Source organism: Caenorhabditis elegans, chromosome V, assembly GCF_000002985.6.
Source record: "Caenorhabditis elegans chromosome V".
In the NCBI taxonomy this organism is placed as follows: Eukaryota; Metazoa; Nematoda; class Chromadorea; order Rhabditida; family Rhabditidae; genus Caenorhabditis; species Caenorhabditis elegans.
The window spans coordinates 7,022,063-7,042,626 of record NC_003283.11 but is presented as its reverse complement, the minus strand read 5'-3'; the positions used below and the strand labels follow the sequence as shown (position 1 = coordinate 7,042,626).

At 34.4% G+C, this 20,564-nt stretch overlaps 2 protein-coding genes and 4 non-coding genes across 10 annotated transcripts; 4 read left to right on the top strand and 2 right to left on the bottom strand.

Annotated features, from left to right (window-relative positions):
- Window positions 1-1,399: 1,399 nt before the first annotated feature.
- F20A1.14 lies at window positions 1,400-1,457 on the bottom strand. Its single transcript, NR_069000.1, has one exon. It is a non-coding gene; the product is annotated as an Unclassified non-coding RNA F20A1.14 (non-coding RNA).
- Window positions 1,458-4,213: 2,756 nt separating this feature from the next.
- Window positions 4,214-4,234, top strand: 21ur-12361. The gene has a single exon (NR_068999.1).
- A 1,817-nt stretch (window positions 4,235-6,051) lies between these two features.
- On the top strand, window positions 6,052-14,369 carry twk-11 (Potassium channel domain-containing protein; the record flags this gene model as incomplete). 3 transcript variants are annotated; one of them, NM_072382.9, is made up of 19 exons in its annotated part: window positions 6,052-6,202; window positions 7,547-7,611; window positions 7,662-7,751; window positions 7,803-7,920; window positions 7,970-8,043; window positions 8,166-8,329; window positions 8,379-8,546; window positions 8,597-8,721; window positions 8,777-9,388; window positions 9,575-9,894; window positions 9,942-11,096; window positions 11,158-11,579; window positions 11,635-11,951; window positions 11,995-12,066; window positions 12,344-12,499; window positions 12,549-12,680; window positions 12,760-13,443; window positions 13,701-14,069; window positions 14,118-14,295. In NM_072382.9, the coding sequence occupies 19 exons, from the start codon at window positions 6,185-6,187 to the stop codon at window positions 14,217-14,219; spliced, it is 5,163 nt and encodes a 1,720-aa protein (NP_504783.2). In that variant the 3' UTR covers window positions 14,220-14,295. The 3 variants fall into 3 exon arrangements, with proteins under 3 accessions (NP_504783.2, NP_001343632.1, NP_001370536.1); NM_001356689.2 differs by lacking the exon at window positions 12,760-13,443 and having other exon boundaries at window positions 6,057-6,202; window positions 14,118-14,298; NM_001383329.1 differs by having other exon boundaries at window positions 6,185-6,202; window positions 12,549-14,069; window positions 14,118-14,369.
- F20A1.13 lies at window positions 6,790-7,002 on the bottom strand. The gene has a single exon (NR_068998.1). It is a non-coding gene; the product is annotated as an Unclassified non-coding RNA F20A1.13 (non-coding RNA).
- F20A1.12 lies at window positions 7,063-7,265 on the top strand. Its single transcript, NR_068997.1, has one exon. It is a non-coding gene; the product is annotated as an Unclassified non-coding RNA F20A1.12 (non-coding RNA).
- A 1,102-nt stretch (window positions 14,370-15,471) lies between the features above and the next one.
- F20A1.6 lies at window positions 15,472-18,032 on the top strand (the record flags this gene model as incomplete). 3 transcript variants are annotated; one of them, NM_001028648.5, is made up of 8 exons in its annotated part: window positions 15,544-15,713; window positions 15,830-15,910; window positions 16,149-16,188; window positions 16,818-16,917; window positions 16,965-16,978; window positions 17,133-17,225; window positions 17,625-17,760; window positions 17,812-17,871. In NM_001028648.5, the coding sequence occupies exons 1-8, from the start codon at window positions 15,547-15,549 to the stop codon at window positions 17,838-17,840; spliced, it is 660 nt and encodes a 219-aa protein (NP_001023819.1). In that variant the 5' UTR covers window positions 15,544-15,546. The 3 variants fall into 3 exon arrangements, with proteins under 3 accessions (NP_001023820.1, NP_001256079.1, NP_001023819.1); NM_001028649.2 differs by lacking the exons at window positions 16,818-16,917; window positions 16,965-16,978 and having other exon boundaries at window positions 15,472-15,713; window positions 17,812-18,032; NM_001269150.2 differs by lacking the exons at window positions 16,818-16,917; window positions 16,965-16,978; window positions 17,133-17,225; window positions 17,625-17,760; window positions 17,812-17,871 and adding an exon at window positions 16,336-16,422 and having other exon boundaries at window positions 15,542-15,713.
- Between the last annotated feature and the right edge of the window lie 2,532 nt (window positions 18,033-20,564).

Sequence of the window (20,564 nt, the reverse complement as noted above, 5' to 3'; positions counted from 1 at the left end):
CCTGCCAAAATTGTCCTTTAAAAAAAAACTAGAGGAAAAACATGTCATTGTGTTAAGTTTCTAGGAGCTAGCTATGTATTAGAAAAAATGAATTTTAGTATAAATTTCGAAAAATTGAATTTACTCAAAACTTGGAAAAAAAACTCAAAATAGGCTCCAAACGCTACATGTATCAACAAATTTGCAAGAACACTGTTCTAAGAATTAACTCGAAAAATGCAAATAAAATCTATGCCGTCACATTTTAACCAAATCAGACTAATAGTAAGATGCTGAGAATCTAAAATAACTGGCACATCTACGATTCCCCGCTTTTACTAATTTCAATACGTAAAAATGAATGAGGAAGAAAAATCCGCGGAAATCCTATTCACTTCCTACCACATTGGACCATTAATTTAACAAAAATGAGATCAAAAACTGAAAAAAAAAGTTTTCAATTATTAGAAGAAGAAGGATAATCTAAAAACACGCTTCACGGAGGGCATGTTTTCAAATATTTTCTTGTGTTAAAAAAATTCAGTACATTTGTACATTTGTATAGATTACTATAAGGAATTTTTAGTTTGTAGTTTGACACATAATTTTAAATAAATTTGAGGATTATAAAACCCGGACCACAAATGTATAGATTACGTTAAAAGTACTGTTCGTATACTGTACATCTCAGAGAAACACTCAAAACAAAAAATGTAATGTAGCTTTTAAACCGTTTGGGCTGAAAGCTGAAATGCGCAAAAAACTTAAATACAAACGCCATAATTTTAAAAAATCCGGTTCTCCCGGATTATGCATTTCTAGGTTTAATACTGAATGCTCTGGTTTCCTCAATTTTTTTAAAAAATTATTGTTCACATTATTGAGTGAAAAAATACACTCAAAGTCCACAAGCATAATTTAAAAACAAACCACTTAAAACTACGCTTTTTGAAAACATTTTCTGATGATTTCGTTTAAAAAAAAAACGACGCCATTCTTGGTATCAAAAGTTCCTGTACTCATGTTTTTTCAATACATCCAAATCAAATTTGTTATAGGAAATTGAATTGGTTCCATTCATATCAATATTCGACTGGCGGAGCCAATGTAAATATAATTGTTTTTGATAATTTCATGAAACCAAAAACAGGAAACACCCACCTGATCAATTTTCTCATTTACAGTAAAAACACAATTATTTTTAGAATTTTATAGCTCTGATACTAATTTATAATCTAAATAGAGATACTTAGAACATTTGAATTTGAGAAAATAATAATATTTGAAAAATGTAGATAGGGAACAGAACACACAGACTGCCAAAAACATCACCATCAATATTTTTAAAACAAAACCATGTTACTGATAGAAAAAACGCCTAGACACATGTCCATAAGTGTCTCATCCAAATAGCCAATAACCCATAAAATGCTCATGTGTGCGTTATAACAAGACATCCAATGGGCTAATCTTGTGTCGATGTGGTCCGGTTTCCGATTCTCTTTTTTTTTGTTCGTTTGTTTGGCGTACTTTAAGTTTTACCCTTTCAGAAATTGACAGGAAATTTGAAACGTTCAATGGAACATGGAAATAGGAAGTCGAGAGTCAAATGGCCTAGTTTTTTTGTTACCTCGTTACGTTTAGTTCAAAAATGATGTTTAGAAAATTTCAAAAATTTCAGTAAAAGTTATCTTCTTTAATTATAACATTGAAAGTATACGGTCACTTTCAAAACGGCCAAACTTGACTAAAATTCTAAACTTTCTGTAGAAAATTTCAATAGAAATGTCACGTGGCAAAATTCAGCCTGAACATTTAAGAGTTTTAAATTAAATTTTTTTTCGAAGAAAAGCATCACGGATTCCTTATACTAAGAAATTTTTTCCAGACAGAAATTTGAGCACCGTAAACTTTTTTGCAGAATCTTGTTGACCATCGAAAGCGTTCAAGTTGTTTTTTTACCAGAAGGATTATCAAGAAAACAAGAATGTTGCTATTATGCTCTTAATTGCTTCAAGGAATTCAAATGCCAAATAAAAATTTTACAAAATCGATGTGAAGTGAAAAAAACCGAAAATTTAGCAATATATGTTTAGTTTTTTTGAACTGTACAACAAATGCTAGCCAATTCCTTAACTGGGTATTTTTGGATTTTTAAGATTAGTACGAGCTATTGGTAAATTTGGAATGGAATATGAATTTCCGTCAGAATTTGCCGTGACTCCATAGATAGTCAATGTTCAACTTTTGTTTCCTTTTTCGAATTACCTTTTTCGAAAAACTCAAAAAAGACTTTCTGCAAATCTTAATCTTCGCTTTCAAAAAATATGCATCATCTGGAAACTGGTCTTCAATCGTTTCCCATTTATTTAAAAAATCGCATAAGATTGAAAAACATGCACCATCTCATTCCTTATAGCTAAATTCGTCTAAATCTACAGATGCTCCGCCTCTTATAAATATGGATCTGAATGACATGTGCGGCGGAAATGTTGGCGTAATTTGCATTTATTTCGGCTCGAAATCTTCTTTTTTTCACTTGAAAACAAGATAAATTGAAATAAATTCAGGGTTTACAGATTAATCATATGTTTTGGGGTGACTCGGAAATTGCTACGCCGTTCAATAACATGGTTGAGCTGATGAGTTTCCTGATACTTCAAATTAAATATTCAAATGTGTCAAAAAAAATGAGGGAAATTTTCAAAAAAGTTGGTCATAAATATTCCAAACTAAACAAACCAATTAGTATTCTATTAGATATTAATTAATTTGATTTTAAACTAAAATTCATTTACGTTCAAAAAATACAGAAAAGCTTGAGCTCAGAAAAAACATCGCATGCATGGAAAAAGTTGATCTAATGTACCAATTGAAAAGCGCGCATCACTGGATTTTGCCAATTGTATCAAGAGTGATGAACAAATTGACCGAGGAACTACACATAATTAATTGCTGAGCTCTGAACTCGGACAGGTTCAAGTACTCAGAACGTGCTCTAAACAATTTATGAGCCTATTTTCACAGAATTTTCACTTTCAACTAATGCATATGAGAACAAATTTCAAACACATGTTTCAAGTTCCATATTTTAAATAAAAAATCCGAAATAATAAATTGGAACGACTAAGGAGATAGCTAATAGTGAGCGTTTGAACTAGAATAAGCCTATTTAGTGGGCACAAAAATACATGTTTTTTGAGGTCACCTACGATTTCCTAGTTACTAAATGCGTGTTTACTGTCAAAGGACAAATGAATTCATTTATTTTATTTTTATATTATCGAACTTCCGAAATACTTCTTGGAATAAGAAAAAAAAATGATATGTACGTAATCTCCGTCAAACACCAAACTCCGGAAATAACAGCAGTTTACAAAAATAGGCGGTTTGAAAAAATTTCCAAACGCCTCATTGCAAAATTCGGTAGTTTTTGTACATTTTGGTTCTGCAAAAACAACGTCTCAAATTTCGCTACACTACCTTTAAAGGGAACTAGATAAAAACAAAAACAAAATTGACGCCCTATTCTGGGAAAACTGTTGTTTTTACTATCACGCGAGCTCAACCGATCAACGAAATGCTCCCATCTTTCGAACTTTCAGCTTTGAATTCATTTTGCTAATTTTCACCTAATTCGACAACATCTCTTCCGCGAAAACAATTCAAAAAACTCAGAAAACTTTGAAATACTAAACTCACAACACCTCGTTGATCTGTCAATCACTCTTGAAAAAACATGTGTTTTTTGGTTCGACCAGGCTACATTCAAAATTGATATACGAAAATTATTTCCAACACAACTTCCGGAACAGATAATTTTTTTTAAATAGTTTGAAGCATATAGCTACTGACTTCAAAAATGATATATTCCTTAAAATTTTTTTGAAAACTTTTCAGGAAACACAAATCACATACATAAAAAAATTACCGAAGAAACATGGAAGGGAATGGAAATGAGCAATTCAAATAGGAGAGCAAGTGGCATCGTTACGTGCAGAATCACGTTTCGTGCTCTTGATGGTTGTCGTCCGATTTTATTTTTTTGCAGTAAAATGAGCGAATGCAATGAAATTGAAATTGAAAAAAAAAACGTGGAAATAGGAATACTTTCGGTACCTCACCTCATCAAAAGGTTCAAGAATCAGTGTTTTAGGTGCACATCAAGTGCTAAAAATAAACAAATACTTTTACATCACTTGCCTATTTTGAAACTTTACGGAAACAAAATTATTCACACGGTGAACTAATGGGAAGAGATCAACTTTTTCAATATGAAAAAAAATTGGCTGCAAATTTAAATTTCAAATATCAATAAATTCGTTTTTCTTTTTTTTCAACTGTAATATTTTCTATTTTCTGCTCATGATTAATAGATTCAAACACGTTAAAGAATTTGAACCACCGTTTGCTCTGAACTGTTTCCGCAAGAAATCTAGACTTTTTAAGCCAGTTAAATACAATCACGGGACTGCAATTTAATGCATTTATCGTCTAACAACATCTGTTAGCTGTTTTCTTGTTTGCTTGTTAATTCGACGTATTCCGACGTTTTGGTGACCAAAGTCAGATTCCGAATTCCTAAGAAAAGATATATAACCGTTCAAATTCAATTTGAGAGATTTTTGGAATTTGAAACTCAAGTCAGAATTTATGGGAAGAGAATTGTAGTCACGAAAATACAATAAACAACAAATATTTCTATTTGGAAAACCGAAGATCACATTTTAAATGATTTTAACCATGCCTGAGGATAGACATCAAAGTTCAATTTGAGAGATTTTTGCAAAAAAGGAAAGATCATACACTTGATCAAAACAAGTATTAGTTTAGTATTCATGAAAAAATTATTTGAAAAGCAAACAGATTTTACCTTGAAGTGTGATCAGCTCAACCGACCATGAGCCTTTAAGAAGAAAACGTCTTTAATTGAGATGCGCTCAAAATGATAAGAGGGTTCGTTTTTTTGGGGCAAATACTCATTGACTCCAAAATCATTGACTACCTGTTTTCATTGCCTACCCTTGCTCATTGACTACCCTTGCTCTTTGCCTTCCTGTTCTCATTGCCTACCTGTTGCTCGTTGACTACCTTTTCTCATTGCCTACTTTTCTCATTGCCTACCCTTTGCTCATTGTCTACTCGTTTTCTTCATCAGTCAAGAGGCACGTACAAGGACCGTATTCCAAGAATACATCAAAGGTACATCTACTCAATTTGTTCATTCATTCAAAGGGTATACATATTTACAATCTTTCAATCTGTACACAACATTTCGGGCAACAATTAGTAGTAGCTGTCATGTTTCAATTTATATTAATTTTGATAGGACACGCAAAGGCTGGGCAACATTCATTATCCATCAACATTAATAGCAACAATAGCAACAAAAAACAACAATTAAAAATTTGAAAAAAAGTGGAAAAGAACGTAAAATCAATAACAATGAAATTTGGCAAAAGAAATTCATTCGGAGTCGGAGTCAATCACTCGTTTTCTGCTGCACTGGAGTTGATGTGGGCTGTCGATCTAAAAATGAAATAACCTCCAAAACTCTCTGAACTGAGTATTTTCAAACTGGCGTATCAGTAGTATAGCACTATACTACTCGTATCTCAAAAAATACACATCTGGAAAACAAATGTCCAACCAACAAAATGATCAGAAATATTTTTTCTTTCTAATTCAATAGTTTTTATTTCAGTACACTAACTTTTTGTAGAGTTACACGGAGTCAAAGCCTTCTCCAAATTTTAAAAGTGCAACATTGAAAACACAAAATCCACTTAAATGACACTTGAAAATCTTCAAAGATTTCGATACAATTTATGAAATCATCACATTGTCTTCCGCGTCATTTTTTATTCGAGACAATTCCACATCTGTCGCCTGCGTCTTGCACACAATAAACCCCATGTTGACAATATCACTTGAAATCACCGACGCACCGTACTCTTCCGACATGACCAGCAACTGGCCGCGACATTTCTGCGTCTCCGCATCCGACACGCTATCTCGTCGAAATTTTTCTTGACTTGTCGTTGATTAGGTGTGGCTCCTGGGGGGATGCTGTGCTCACAATTACCGTCAGCCTGAGTTGTCCAGTGTTGTTCAGAGGCTGTCGAGCAGGAAGGAGCTGTCGATTTCTAGCATTAGTTTTGAAGTTCATTTCATTTTATTCGATTGAGCTGGAAACTGTACGCTGATGTCCAATGATAACTTGGTATGTTTTTGAAATAGTTTATTAATGAAGTAACGGCAGTAGGTATTTTGTTTAAAGTCACTCAAAGAAAATAAAAACCAAAAAAACTTTCAAAACGTTAGGCTTCACTTAAATTACTGATGATTGTTTACTGATGACTGATGAACTCTTTTCAACTCTTTTAAAATTTTTGGTTGCTTTTCAAAATTATTTCGATTTCGATAAATTGACCACGTTTTTTTCAAAAAATGCTTACTCTATAAGAGCTAAATTAAGAAAAAATTTTAAACACTTTGAATCTCGATTAGAATATGTAACATTTTTCACAGAATTCGGTTGATTTTTTTTTCTAATTTCCCCCCCCCCCCCCCCCAGGTAGCTATTTTGAATTTTAAATTTTTTGGTGAACCAATTGAAAAAAGTTGGCAATACTCTGCAAATGTTAAAAAAATCTTTAAAAAATTTTGTAGTTTTCAAATTTCCTATTAAAAATTTAACACCACGTAGTTCAATAGAACATACTAATAAAAAGTTGCTGCAAGTCCAATTAAACTTTGCTCTCCTCTCCCTTTTTTATTGATCCTCTGCAAAAGAAAACTCTCCGTTCACACTTTTTTATCTGCTCTCTGCACTGTTAGCATCACCTAATATTACGTCAAAGTGCGCGGAGCCCTAATTTAGAAAGAACAAACATGTCAACAGTACTACGCATCTCATAGGTTTTCTCTCGTTTTCGCAACAAGGCAATCAGGCTCCCCAAGTATTTCAAGTGTTTTGACTTCTTGCGTAGAGTGTCAAGCTGCTAGCTCGAATTGTTGCCACTTGAACTTTTGTAGTGCTCAACGCATTGATGAGTGATAAGCATGAGCTTGAACGGGGCACCCCTCACAGTTATAATAATAATAATAATAATAATAACTCATTTAAATCAAAGGGATCATCTAGATAGAGTGTGTTTGATCAAGAAATGAATGGCTAGCAGAAAAATGAAATGGATAGTCAAACAATATCCGGGCAGAGACACTCTATTTCACTTTCGATCAATTCATAGGTTTCTTTTTTGGTGTTAAGCTCTCGATGCAGTCGTTCGGCAATGTTTCTTAACCGTAATAGTAGCAGTAATACCAGTAGCTATACGGTAGCATTTAGGAAAAATAGAGAACAGGTGAGTCTGAGAAATCGTTTTTAAACTTCCATCAATTTGCAAAACTTTAAGTTGAGTTTAAATTTTTGATGGGAAAGGTTGAATGATATGAAAATTCTGAAAATTCAACCATTAAAATTTCTGATTACAGTTTTTAAAGCGACAGTTAAATATAAATGATCAAAATATGATGTCTTTTTTCAACGTGCTAAATTATTCAGGCGATTGAAATCGACCCTCCGGACGATGTGGAGTATGATGTGGAAGCAGGCTTCAACTCTTCCACGTAATAAATGTTTTTTGAATTTTTTATTCCTATATATTTTTAATTTTCAGATGCCATTTAATGCACAATTTCGAAGAGGAACGTCCAACCTCTCTCGTAGCCTCCATAAAGGAAAGTGCCATTAGCTCAAAGCGAAAACTGTTGGTTAACCAAAACTTTTGAATTTCTGAACTTCAAAAGATTATTTCCAGAAAATACTACTGCTCGTTCATATGCACCCCAATCAAGAAGTTGTTATCCACTTTCAAACTACTCATCATAATCGGTCTTTACTCATTTATTGGCGCTCATATATTCATGTACTTGGAAGTGAGCAAAAATGTGTAGAAGATGGGGAGATGAGTGTTCTTTGTTGCAGGTTCCAACTGATTTAGAAGCAAGAGAAGATGGATTTCATCAAAGAAAAATAGCGAGGGAAGTGATGGTGCTGAAGTGAGTAAAATGACAGTAGAGAACTCATAAAAAATTAAGTAACAAAAATAATACAATGTATAACGCTTGAGTCAAATTGAAAGTTGAAGTTAGGTCAAATTTAAAGTAATTACCTTTTCCAGTCTCCGTGCAATTTTCTACGACAACCGCGAAGATCGCGAGGAACGATGGAAGCATGCCATTTTGAAGTTCGAAGAGGACATTGGCTTAGAAGAACCTGTCATTGAAACTGTATGGACTTTTTGGATGTCTTTCCTCTATGCAGGAACTATTTTCACAACAATAGGTTTGGCATTTCATGTTTTTATTCCATTTACAAAATACTCATTTTTTAGGATATGGAAACATTGCATGTAAGACGCGTGCTGGCCAGATAGCTACAATGGTATATGCTTTTGTCGGAATTCCGATCATGCTGGTGATGCTCACCTCGCTCAACAATTTTTTGTTAAAATGGATAAAACTTATTACGAATGGAGTTAGTGATATGACGCTTTATATTGGTAAGCCTTTTGTTTTCTTGTCGATGCTCATGTGCAATTAAACTATTCAGGTGTTCGCTTGGGAATAACAGTTATTCGGCAGGACGAAGTCCAGAAGCGCCTTCGCTACACAAAACTTGCCAAGACAATGAAAAGGTGGAAACTTTCAAAACACGGAGCTCCAAGTAGTATAGCGGTTTGTCTTTTAAAATTCCAAACTTCAGAAATGTATTTCAAGAAAAATTTTCCAGATTAGCAATTCGGAAGAAAACCGGTTAAATTCAACACCTGAAGACGACGAAGAAGAGGAAGAAATTCATCAGGATCCTCCAGTTCTTTCGACTCTAATTGCAACTGTTGCCTGGATTATTCTTTCGGCTGCTGTGTTTTGTCTTTTTGAGGACTGGACATTTTTCACCAGTTTTTATTTTTGTTTCATCTCTCTGACAACAATCGGTCTTGGAGATGTGACACCTGCTAATCCAGAATATATGATTGCAACATTTGGAGTTGTGATTGTCGGTTTATCAATGCTCACTGTCTGTATCGACGTCTTACAAGAAAAACTTGCTCAAATGTATATGGCTCTACTTCAGAAGTTATTGACAGAGTACATGGAAGCTGTGAAAAGCGGAGACCCAAATGCTGCATCAGCTATGATGGCTGGTTTTCAAGGAAGGGCAAAGTTTTTGATGCCGTTGATTAGTAAAAACGAAGGAGCAAAAGTTATGGATAAGTTCAAACAAGATTGTTCAAAGAAGGGAATCGATCCACCACCGGTTTTAACAAATATCAACCCGGAGACCGGAATGCCAGCTTTTGCAAATGCTCCGAAAGAAGATTTTAGAGATTATATTGAAGTTGTGAGTTCTCAACTGAACGAGTAGCCAGAACATAATTTCTCAATTTGAAATTACACCAATTTTCCGTTTTTTTAAACTGTCATCGACGACAAAATACATTTTTTTAATAGAAAAAGAAGTAAAATTTGACCAAATTTCAGTAGAAATTATTACACGTTCTTATATTCAACCTGAACTTATTTCCAGGCAGATGAAAAATTTGCTGATGAACAACAGAGGCTCTCTCAAACCCCGTTATCAAAATCCACCGACTTTTTACAATCACCCACACCACGTCCAACTGTCACTGTAGCTGTTACTCAAACAGCTAGACCACAGGCATGCGTATCACTAGAAGTACAGGCTGGAACCACAATGGGAAAGTTCCATGATTATGGATCACAGACACAGACGGAAAGTTCTGACGAAGGAATTCAGACGGATTATAGCATTGATTTTGATGATGAAAAAAACAAGGAGCCAGAGAAAGTTATGGCGGACATTGGCACTCAATATGAAATCGTTCTGTAAGTTTGGTACGGGAAGCATTAATGTAAAGTATGATTGATTTCAGATTAACAAGTATTGGAATTCAACCAGAAGTCTCATCAATTTATATTGGAGCCGGCTTATCTGATCATTCGGACGAAGAAAGTGGATGTGAATCAGAAGACGATTCGGATGACTCGGATGTATCATCCGATGAGGAAAGTGAACTTAAATCTTCTGCGAAATACAAAGAAACACCTCTTCCATTTGAAGTCGAAGATCCAGGAATGATGTCGCTCGGATTACAGTCTCCACCAATTGAAATAACTCCCTTCACGGATGATGAATCAGCTGCAAGCGACGCAAGAAGTTCTCCTGTCCCACCAACATCTTCCAAGCGATCCAAGTTGACACCAAAGACTATAAAAGTTGGCAAATCGTTATCAATGGACTCGACTGATACAGTTATTCATGTGAAACCAGTTGGCGTTAATGATGATGAGAAAAGAAGTGAAGAAAAAGAAAGTAAAGATCAAGAAACAAATGATGACCTAAAAACTGAAAGTGGACAGGAGAAAAAGAGAAGAAAGAAAAAGAAGAAGCTTCGTTCAAAGAAGACAAGAGAGCATGAGCTGAGATTTTTGAAGAATAGCGGAAATCAAGCATCTCCCCTTCTTATGGATTGCTCTACACAATATGAGATATTTACAGTGGAAAGTGGGTCGCAATACGATGTGAAAGGAAGAAGCCGAAAATGTCAGACAAAACTTTCCAGTATAAATCATGAGCAGTTACAAGGGATTCGAGAAACAGTTCAAAAGTTGAGAAGAAGAGAAAGTGAAATGAGTAAGGTGTCGAATGTTTCTGAAAGTGACTGGGATAGTGAAACTGGAAAAGAACCGGAAGTCGCTGAAATCAGTTTAGATCTTTCTGTAGTTGCTCTCGGAGTTGATGAATCCGGGAAAGTTGTTGATATTCCTAAGGAAGTACCTAAAGCTGTTCAACGACATGAATCATTTTCACCAACATCGGAGCTCACCACTGCGTCCGAATCACTTTCCGCTGAGAAAGTACATCTGGATTCAGAAGATGAGGAGTTAGAAAGTCTTGAAGAACTCGAACTGTATACCACAGACGCCGGAATTCAGACTGAAACAAAGGTCATGCTGGACAAGCAAGATAATGCAACTCCAAAGTTGCTGGAAATTATTAAAAACTGCAGCACTCAGACAACATTCAGGTAAGTGTTAATATTATTGGGAAAATCAGCAAAACAACGAAAAAACAACATTATTTTTCAGCACATTCCACATTCCGCAGAAGGTATATGAGTCGGCGAGCACCTCAAGTGACGAGGAAGATCATAAAAACGATGGTGAAGATGAAAAACAGAAGAAATCTAAACAGGAAGTGTTCTTTATGACCAACACTGGAGTACAGACGATGCATACATCGTTCCATATTGATGAAAAACCGAAATTTGTTGAAGAAAATCTTCAAACTCAAAATACCCACGACGGCATAAAAGAACAAAGTGCCGTTGATGAAGAAATGCCTCTGTTCTTAAAAAATTCGGATTGTCAAACCGTTGAAGTAATATCATTCGAATGTGCCACATCAACAGAGAATGTTAGTTTTGTTGGAGACGTTGAAACTTCTGAAGGATCCAGTCAGACAGCCATGCAAGTTTCTGAAACTGAAGTACAAACAATGCAACAAGAATGCGAGTTTTGAAACTTCTCAAAATTACAATGTTTTAAAAATCAATTTATTTTCAGTTGTGGTAGCAACAATGCAAACCGACGAGCCACTGTTGGTATCTGATGAGTCACAGACTGAGCAAACAAAATCTTCGGAAATTGATTCTCAAACTGATCCACCATCCACAAAATCATTTATATGTCAGACAGAATTGATAACAAGCTCGGAAGTTGAAGTTCAAGCAGTTCGAGCTGTAGAGTTTTCACTTGTCGAATGCCAAACAGATGCGCTAAATCATGAAGAAGTAGAAGTTCAAACAGAACTGGATATTTCGGTTTCGCAGTCCCAAACTGATAATGTTGATGTAGGCCACATTGAAATGCAAACTGATATGGTAAGTTGGAACAATCAAAAATATACAATTTTGATACTTTCAGACAATAACAAATGCATCGGAATCTCAAACCGATGTGCTCAGTGTAGGGGACACGGAGATGCAAACAGACGAGGTGGATTCTATTATTTTCAAACTGATTTTCGTGGATGTGCACGAAATTACATTTTTTCGAAAATTGATAAGACATTCACATACAAAATTTGGTCCGGTAGTTGTTCTTATGTTAGTTGAGATATTTCAATCTGAGAAATCAACCAATTTTTGGAAAGTTTATTATTAGTTTTTACAAAAAAATTCTGAAATAAAAAAACCTTATCAAATTATGGGTTGGCCTGTCAATTCCAGTTTTTCTTGATAATTTTTGATAAAACTAAAAACAGTTGTTTCAGAAAGAAATATTCACAATAGAATCGCAAACCGAACAACCATCCACAGAACTGCAAGAGACTCAAACTGACGATGTTTCTTTTGCTGGCGATGTTCCAACAACCGACCAAATCACACAATCGGAATCTGCTCAAGTTTTCGATTCTGAAACTCAATATGTTTGTTTAAAAATGTTTCAAACGTGTTTCCTGACTATTCAAATTTCAGGCTTTATCCATAGAAGAAAAGGACGTCCAGGCAACGCCAATCTCATTTGAAACTCAGACACAACATTCCATTGAACTTGAAGTGAAATCTTGCCAAACCGAAGGAGTTCGAATGAAAAACAAAAAGAGTCAGGTATTCTGGAATGCTAATTCAATTGATTTACCAATAATCTTTATTCGTGTGATTCCCTATTTCCAAAAAATTTGTTTAGGTAGAAGACGACTCAATGCTGTCAGTTCTCAAAATAGATAGTGAAAGTCAAATAGAAGTGGACGTTTCGTCCATTAATCTTTCTCCAATTAGATTAGATGTCTCCAATATGTTCACAATGACAGAGCCAGGAGCTTCTGAAGAGAAAGAAGTACAAGTTGATGAGGACTGTTTTGAACCGGAGGAAACTTCACGTAATTATTATGCAGGACCGCTTTGGAGTGATTTTGATTATACGCCGGTGATAGGCGAAGATGGGGAAGAAGTTATGGACGGAGAGACTCAGACACAGGATGGAAGCGAGCCAGGTGATCCAGAATTTGATGAACAGAGAGGACAGGAACAAGAAGAAGGTGAAGATGATAAAGAAAGAGCTCATGATCAAACTGCTATCGGTAGATCATCTCGTAGAAAGAAGATTAGAAAAAGTCAATGCATCTCATCAGAAAACTTGCTGGAAACACCTTCAAGTGTCCAACAATCATCAGATAGTCTTGCTTCTGAATCAGCAGTTCAATGTTCCCCCGAATCATATGATATGAAAATCCAAACGTCCAAGTTTAAAAAGAAAAAGAAGGTTGAGAAGAACATAGAAGCCAAGGTTGAAATGAGCACTTCAACTGTGCAAGCAACCACTGAAATGTGCGAGCAAAGTGCTGGAAGCATTGAAGACGACTGGCTTCAGGTGAATCAGCACCACTCGGCACCTTCTATTTCACTATTGCAGCACTTCTTCTATGGGCATATCTTTCTGCAGAGCATGTTTAAAAATTAACTTTCATTTTCAACTAATAAGCTTCTACTGTCAAGTTTAATAGAAAAAGGAGAGAAGTCAAAGAGGATTGAAGCAAATTACAAGAAAAAAAAGCTTTTAGTTGTCTATTTTCTGGACCGTCTTCTCTTCCTTTTTAAAATAAAATCTCCGTAACCCACTTTTTTCAGGTGTATGTTCAAGAACTCGATGAAGAACGTCGAATGCGTATGTCAGACATTGGCATACAAACCGGTGTTCTGGCACGTGTTCAACACATTTATACCCGTCCAATATCTGATGATGTGGGACCATCTTCATCTGCTCCAATCACTCTTCGAAAGTCTTCCGACTCCTCGGAACACATATCAACGAAAACTGCGAAAAGCAGCGAAGAGTCATTGGCGCCATCCGCTTCCGGGACAGCGCTCTCTGCAGCTGAATCAATGGATGATCATTTATGGCCAGAGAGAGCAAGTCCATTTGCATCGAGGCATGGCTCATTGAAGAGAAGAACGAGGGAACTTGATCCCGAGAAAAAGGGGGACAAAACAAATATTGTCGGTTTAATTGTTTTTAACTATCAGTTTGTAAACGTCAATTTTCAGGTTCAAGATCTACGTGCAAGATTTGAAATGAAATCTCCACCAAAATCACCACCGAAAGATGATGAAGAAGGAACATCTACGGATCCCAAACATTTCTTTTAATTCCAATTAATTAGTTCTAAATTTGATTGTTTGCCATATGCCTTATCTCAACTTTTAATAAAATATTGAATTCAGGGAAGATGTTTAAAACTGTTAGTGAGTCTCTCATAAAGACCTAATTAACAATTGAAAATTAGTTTTCTCCTGAACTCGTTATTTTTCTCCTATAAACACTTCCAAATGCTTCCGAGCCAACAGTATTGAGATAGCTATTCTTGAAGTTAGAATAGTATTGAGCTCATAAACACCACAAGACAAAGTACGTAGTACAATGTTTCGGTGAATTCCCTCTAATTGTAAAATAAAAAAAAATCAAAGATGAAGTTTAACAAAAATCGAAAAATCATGTTTTCAAAATTTAGGTTTTCATTTTTTTTATTGTTCATTTTTTGTATTAAAGTTTCAGAGGTTATGACGTTTGTTGACAGCAAGAGAACAACTGTTGACGACTGATAAACTCTGAGCACTTTTTGAAATATATCCTCCTATCACAATAGCTTTTCCCTTGCCCTGAAAAACGTTTTCTTGTTGTTTTGTTCATTTTTTCCCACACCCTATTTGCATGAGAATCCTTCTGCCACTTCTGCCAAACAAATAGTTTGGTACACGTAGCAAAATATTGTTTTTTGGTTACTTTACATGGCAGATGTTCAAATATTCGCTCGACGGTTGTGAAATGCGTTCTGCAAATTTTGCTTCAAAAACGGCTGCAGCTAGACTGAATTGAACTTTTTCGGCGATTGTGTCTCAAAATCAATTGAAAAAAACTGTGAGAGTTGATTCTAAAAAATGTCGATATCTTATGAACTTTAGCCTACTTCCGAAGTTACATCAGATACATTATTTTAAAAAACCTGATGAATCACTCTACTCGTGTTATTCCTTAAATTCGGTCATTTTCTTATTGTTTTTGTGTGTCCATTTCGTTCGCACTTTAACTCAACATCCCACTAAATTTGAAGTGAAAAAAAACCAGTTTTCTTGTTGTTCCCACCTAGTATTTTGTTGGCTTTGTTGGTGATATTTTTGCCCAAATTTTTTGTGTGTTACTTCAATTTTTGAAATGATGAAATGGATGTGTGTCGTGTGTTTATGACGGTTAGATGGTCTTCGATTTGAACATAAAACGGTGGAGGCTCCCCTCTCGGAGGGAAGCGGGGGAAGAAAGAGAGTGGTGCTTTTACTGATACATTTGAACGAATATATTTATATCACCCATTTATCACTTCCAGTTTTTTGATTCATTTCGAGATTTGTTGCCTCTCTCGTTTTCACTTCTTTTTTGTGTGTATTTGCCGACTTTTTTCACTGTGTAACTGCACAGAATATGGACAACAATCGAAAAATCATAGTGTTGGCATTGATGATGGTTGGAATGGCGGCAGCCGTTGAGATTCAGAATTCTGGATCGTTTGCTACTGGTACTGACTACCAGAAGGAAAAAGAACGACAGGGACAAGACCCGAACAACTATAAGAAAACGTATCATAAAGAGTGAGTAATGGTTTCCGATAAACTTTGATGCACACTTTCTACTGTGAACTTTTGATTCTTGATATCTCCTAGAACTTAAACAATTTTGCTTGAATTTCTCTAATTGTTAACTGCAGAATTCCTGGAGGATCGGAACATGCAGAGGTTGTTGCTTCAAATGAACCAGGTTCAAACTCGTGGAGTCAGACATACAGCAAGTAAGTTATTTTGTTGCTTTGGTACCGAGTTTAATTTTTGAAAAATGTTTAAAACTAGTCGGAAATTTGAAAAATTGTTGAATCAGAAAATAATCTTTTTAAAAGAATTCTCAAAAACGCTGATTTTTCAATATTAGAGGTGCGCCTCTATTAGAGCTGCACTCAATATGATTTGACTTCACAATTTCAAATGTACAGTTTTTTCACCGGCAATTGACCAAATTATTATTAATTCCAGACACCAATCGTTCGGTTCTTCAGACACTCAACAATCTCAAGTGAGTTTATTTTCCATTGAATAACTTTAATTCCCGTCTTTCAATTCACAGTACTCACAGAAAACTATTCACTAGTTCCATTGTCAGTCTGAATAATATTCTAACCAATTCAAACTAACTCAATGTTCTTTGTAATATTAGTTTTAGAGCTTCTCATCAATTAACAACAATGCAATGAGTGCGGCGGATGTCTCGAAAAAAATTGCTGAGGTAAATAACAAAATGAAACAATAGCTAATAAAATAACCAACTATTTTTTGGACTAGAGCGAAGGCAAGTGCAATGAGTGACAGTATCAGAAGCAATATCGCGAAGGCTCAAAAGGTTTTGTTTTGTTTTTTTTTTGTTTGAAAATCTTTCAGAAGTTAACAATAATTGACATTTATATTAACAAGCAATCAAAATTAACCTATTAAGTGAATTTTTTGAAATTTCAGCAGCAAACTCAGTTGGCAACGACTGTTTGTTCGATTTTTTTTCTCAATAAAAACGAATAAACGACCCCATCGATATTACGTTTAGTTTTGAAAATGAAAACACTTGAAAAATATTTTAAAAATTGAAAATCTACTGTTTTATATTACTTTTTCAATAAATTAGTTGAACTTCAAAAAGAAACAAATATTCAGGATGCAATGGATCGTCACAACGCGATTATGAGCAATATTCAGCACAACATGGGAATGGGTTTCGGGGGAATGGGATTTGGTGCTCCGAGTACTTCATTTGGTAGGTGACAATTTTAAAGGTTCCTTCTAAATCTATTCAAATTTCAGGAACTGAATCAAAGGTTGGCGATGATGCTTAAGACTAACACCCGTCACTATTGCACCTTGTATAGTCTCTGTGTGTTTCGTCGAACGTCGTTCACTTTCCCAAGTTCACTGAAATCTAATAAACGTGTTTATGTTTCTCTTTTGTTTTCTAAGCATGTCACTTCACAGATGATGTATCAACCCGATGGATTCGATGACTGGATGAGAGATCACGTTAGAATCATGAATGAGATGATGAGAATGCAGAATGCACAAATTCAGGTCACTTTTTGAAGATTTATTTGTGAAAATGTTACAGAAGTTCAAGACGTACAAACCAAGAAAATACTATTACCGGAAGGTTAGAAAGAGGAAAGTTTGATATTAAATGTAAACTTTAAAACTAACAGTCATATTATTAGATTCTAAAAAACCAATTCAGTACAGTTAATTTAAACCTGAAAGATATACTCAAAAAAAAAACAATTTTATAAAAAACCAACCTTGCCTGGTCAAGTGAAATCCTGTACATAACTCGAACTTTAAGAAAATTCAAACTACTTTTGTTGAACAAGCTTATCCCTATCTTAAATTTACATTTTCAAATGAGTCCATGAAACTTCAGAAATAAATCTGTTCAAAAACTCTCCAAACAACTAAATCCGATATTCAGACTTCCAGGCCCTCCAGCAGCTCATTTCATCGTCCTCGTACCCTAGAAGGACCGCGTCGTATTCAGCTGTCAAACCCACAGAGATTCACTACCACACCCCCAAAACGGTGGACGGGGAGGTGGTCGTCCCCCGCTCACTCAGAGGTTTTCCAATTTCCTTATTTTCAAATCAATCTGTCTATTTTGCTTTTCCAGATTCCGGGAAGCGGCATAACGACGACTAAAACACAAAAAGTGTCCTTTCAGTCTGGATAAATGGAACACCCTCCTTGTCTGCTTATTTTGTTTTTATTATTCAAATCGGCTTTTTTATTTTTTCTTCTATAAATGAAGATTACATACAAATTATCTCTTCCTTGATATTATCTTCCTGGTACACATAATCTTTCAATGTACTCATAAATTGTTCAAATATTTCTACTACACATTAGTATAAGATCACATTTTGTCTACACTCGTGTTCCCATGCCATCTCAACCATATGACAAACCTTTTTGGTTACGGATTAGTAAATTCTTAATGTTTTGATATTTAATATTCATAGTTCAGTGTTTTTTTTCTTTAGCAATAATTTTTGAAAAATTTATTCGAATTCGTGAAGTCTATTTGAAGTTATCAGAAAATTCCAAAAAGGATTTGATCTGGTAAAGATTGGATTATAACGGAGGTCGACAAGTGTTTATTTTCACATATTTTTGGCATTATATGTAACGAGGGATTTCAAATATCACCTTACAAGCGGCTGAGAAAAATACGTTTTATTTTACTATTTTAATTTACCCTATTCATTTTATCTTTTTGATTTTTATGAGTACACATAATTTTTTATTCCAGATCTTTGAAAAATTATTAAGTACTAAATTTAAATTTGAACATTTCACATTTACTGTCCCATTTATCGATGAAAAATTGAAAAATTAGGTTGAAGGGTTCTTTTATACAAAAAAGAAACACTATTTAAAAAAAAATATATATATATATTTAAAAAAACCATCGGCTCGTCCTACGTGCTTGCCTATACCTATATCAGTCCTGTTCATCGCCAAATTTTTATTTTTGGCTTTAACTCCAGCTTTTCTTTAAACATAGTAGGTTGACGAATTTATAATTGTCAAATTTAAACTATGCCAAAATCAAAAAAGTACCTATCACTCTTTCATGCTTTTACAGCATTTGCCAATTTTTAAATCATGTTTTTTTTGAAAAATAACATTTACAACAATTAAGACTTTTATTTATCGATGGTTTGTTTAGAATCTGTCAGGAAAAAAAATCTATTTGTTCCTCCGGAAAGAGATTTTTAGTCAATTTCCAAATCTAATTCTCCCAAATGTAATTTTCTATTAATATGGACAGATAGATCTAAATATATCCCCCAACTGAAAATATTAGAATAAATGTTTTATATTCGTCATTTCGACGCACACACAAAACACCGAAGAACCGAGTAATAATCCGAAGATAACCTCTCTGAGTATATGCCAAAATTGACGCCGAATTGAATCTGACAACTGACGACGCGTTGCTCTCCTTTTACATATTATTTTTATCCATCTCAAAACATATTTTCTCACTCTGCTCATATTTTCCCCATTTGTCGTAGTCGGTGTCGCTTTTCCGTCTAGAACCAGATATAGAGAGGTGATAATCCATTTGTTGTGAACGGCATAAGCAAATGCTCTTATAGTGTGCGTCAATATTCTCTTTTCTCTCAAATCACATATCGTCGTTTAATCTGTTTCGAGAAACTATTTCAATGAGTGAGTGCTTCTTCTAGTCTCTACCAAATGCCGTGATTTTTATCCTAAGATTTTTCATGTACGTCTCGTGTCTTTCCGCTCTTTTCAGAAGTGTACGTCAAAAAGCATGAGCATTGCAATGATGGCGGTGTATTCTAATTAGTCCCTCCCTCTCCGATTACTAATTAGGTTCCGATTTCTTGTCACTTTTAGATTTTTGTTTCCTCTTACGCCATTTGGGTACATTTTTCCTTTTTTTAAATCTCAAACGACTCAAGACAATATTATTCGTGTTTTTTTTCTTTCACGAGTACAATGATAAAGTTGTAAAGACATTTTTAGAACAGAAACATATAGACTTTACCAAAAGTTAATCGAAAGTATGTTTTAAATATTTACAAAAGTTCAGACTACTGTAGAATACAAACTTAACACTTAACTGCATTTTTTCTTTAAGCAATTTTTTTAAGCTCAAAAAATTTTTCAAATTTTGAAAATTAAAATGAAGAGTACGCAAGCTCTTGATCCAAAATCACGTCAATTGAGAATCATAATCTGAGTAGGTGGTTGTTTGAGTAGATATTCGGAAGTTATTGAATAGAAATGCGCATGTAAATGACAAATATTTTATGGGATCAAAATGTTGCTCCAAAGTGAATAAATATTAGATTAATAAGTTTTATTATTTATTTAATCAAAGAAAGATGTATCATAGATGCTCCAAGATCCACCTCGAATCAAAATGACCGATCACACAGACTTTCAAAATTTTCATGCTTTGTATGAACAGAAATGCGTGTATTTTTTGTCTGGAATTTATGACTCAGGTCTTGTTTTCGATATCTTTTTTTGAAAATTTTCAATTGGTAAACAAATTTCATATGCTTTAATAATTAAAAAATTATATCTCCTTTTAATGATTATAATCTGAAATTATAGTTTGAAAAATTTAAAATTCGCTTTAAACTTATTTAAAAAAAAACACATATTATTGTAACCCGATAACCCTACAAATTTATTCAAACGATCATTTGTGAAAATTTCTTTTTTTTTTGGTTCGAATTTCATTTCTTCAAATTATTGCTATTCTTCATTCATGCAAACGTCCGTTCAAAAATCAGAAGAGTCATCCCACATAACGAGATTATGCAGACTGAAAAGAAAAAAAAAACCACAAAAAAAATCAAAAATTTTGGAATTTTTTTTCGC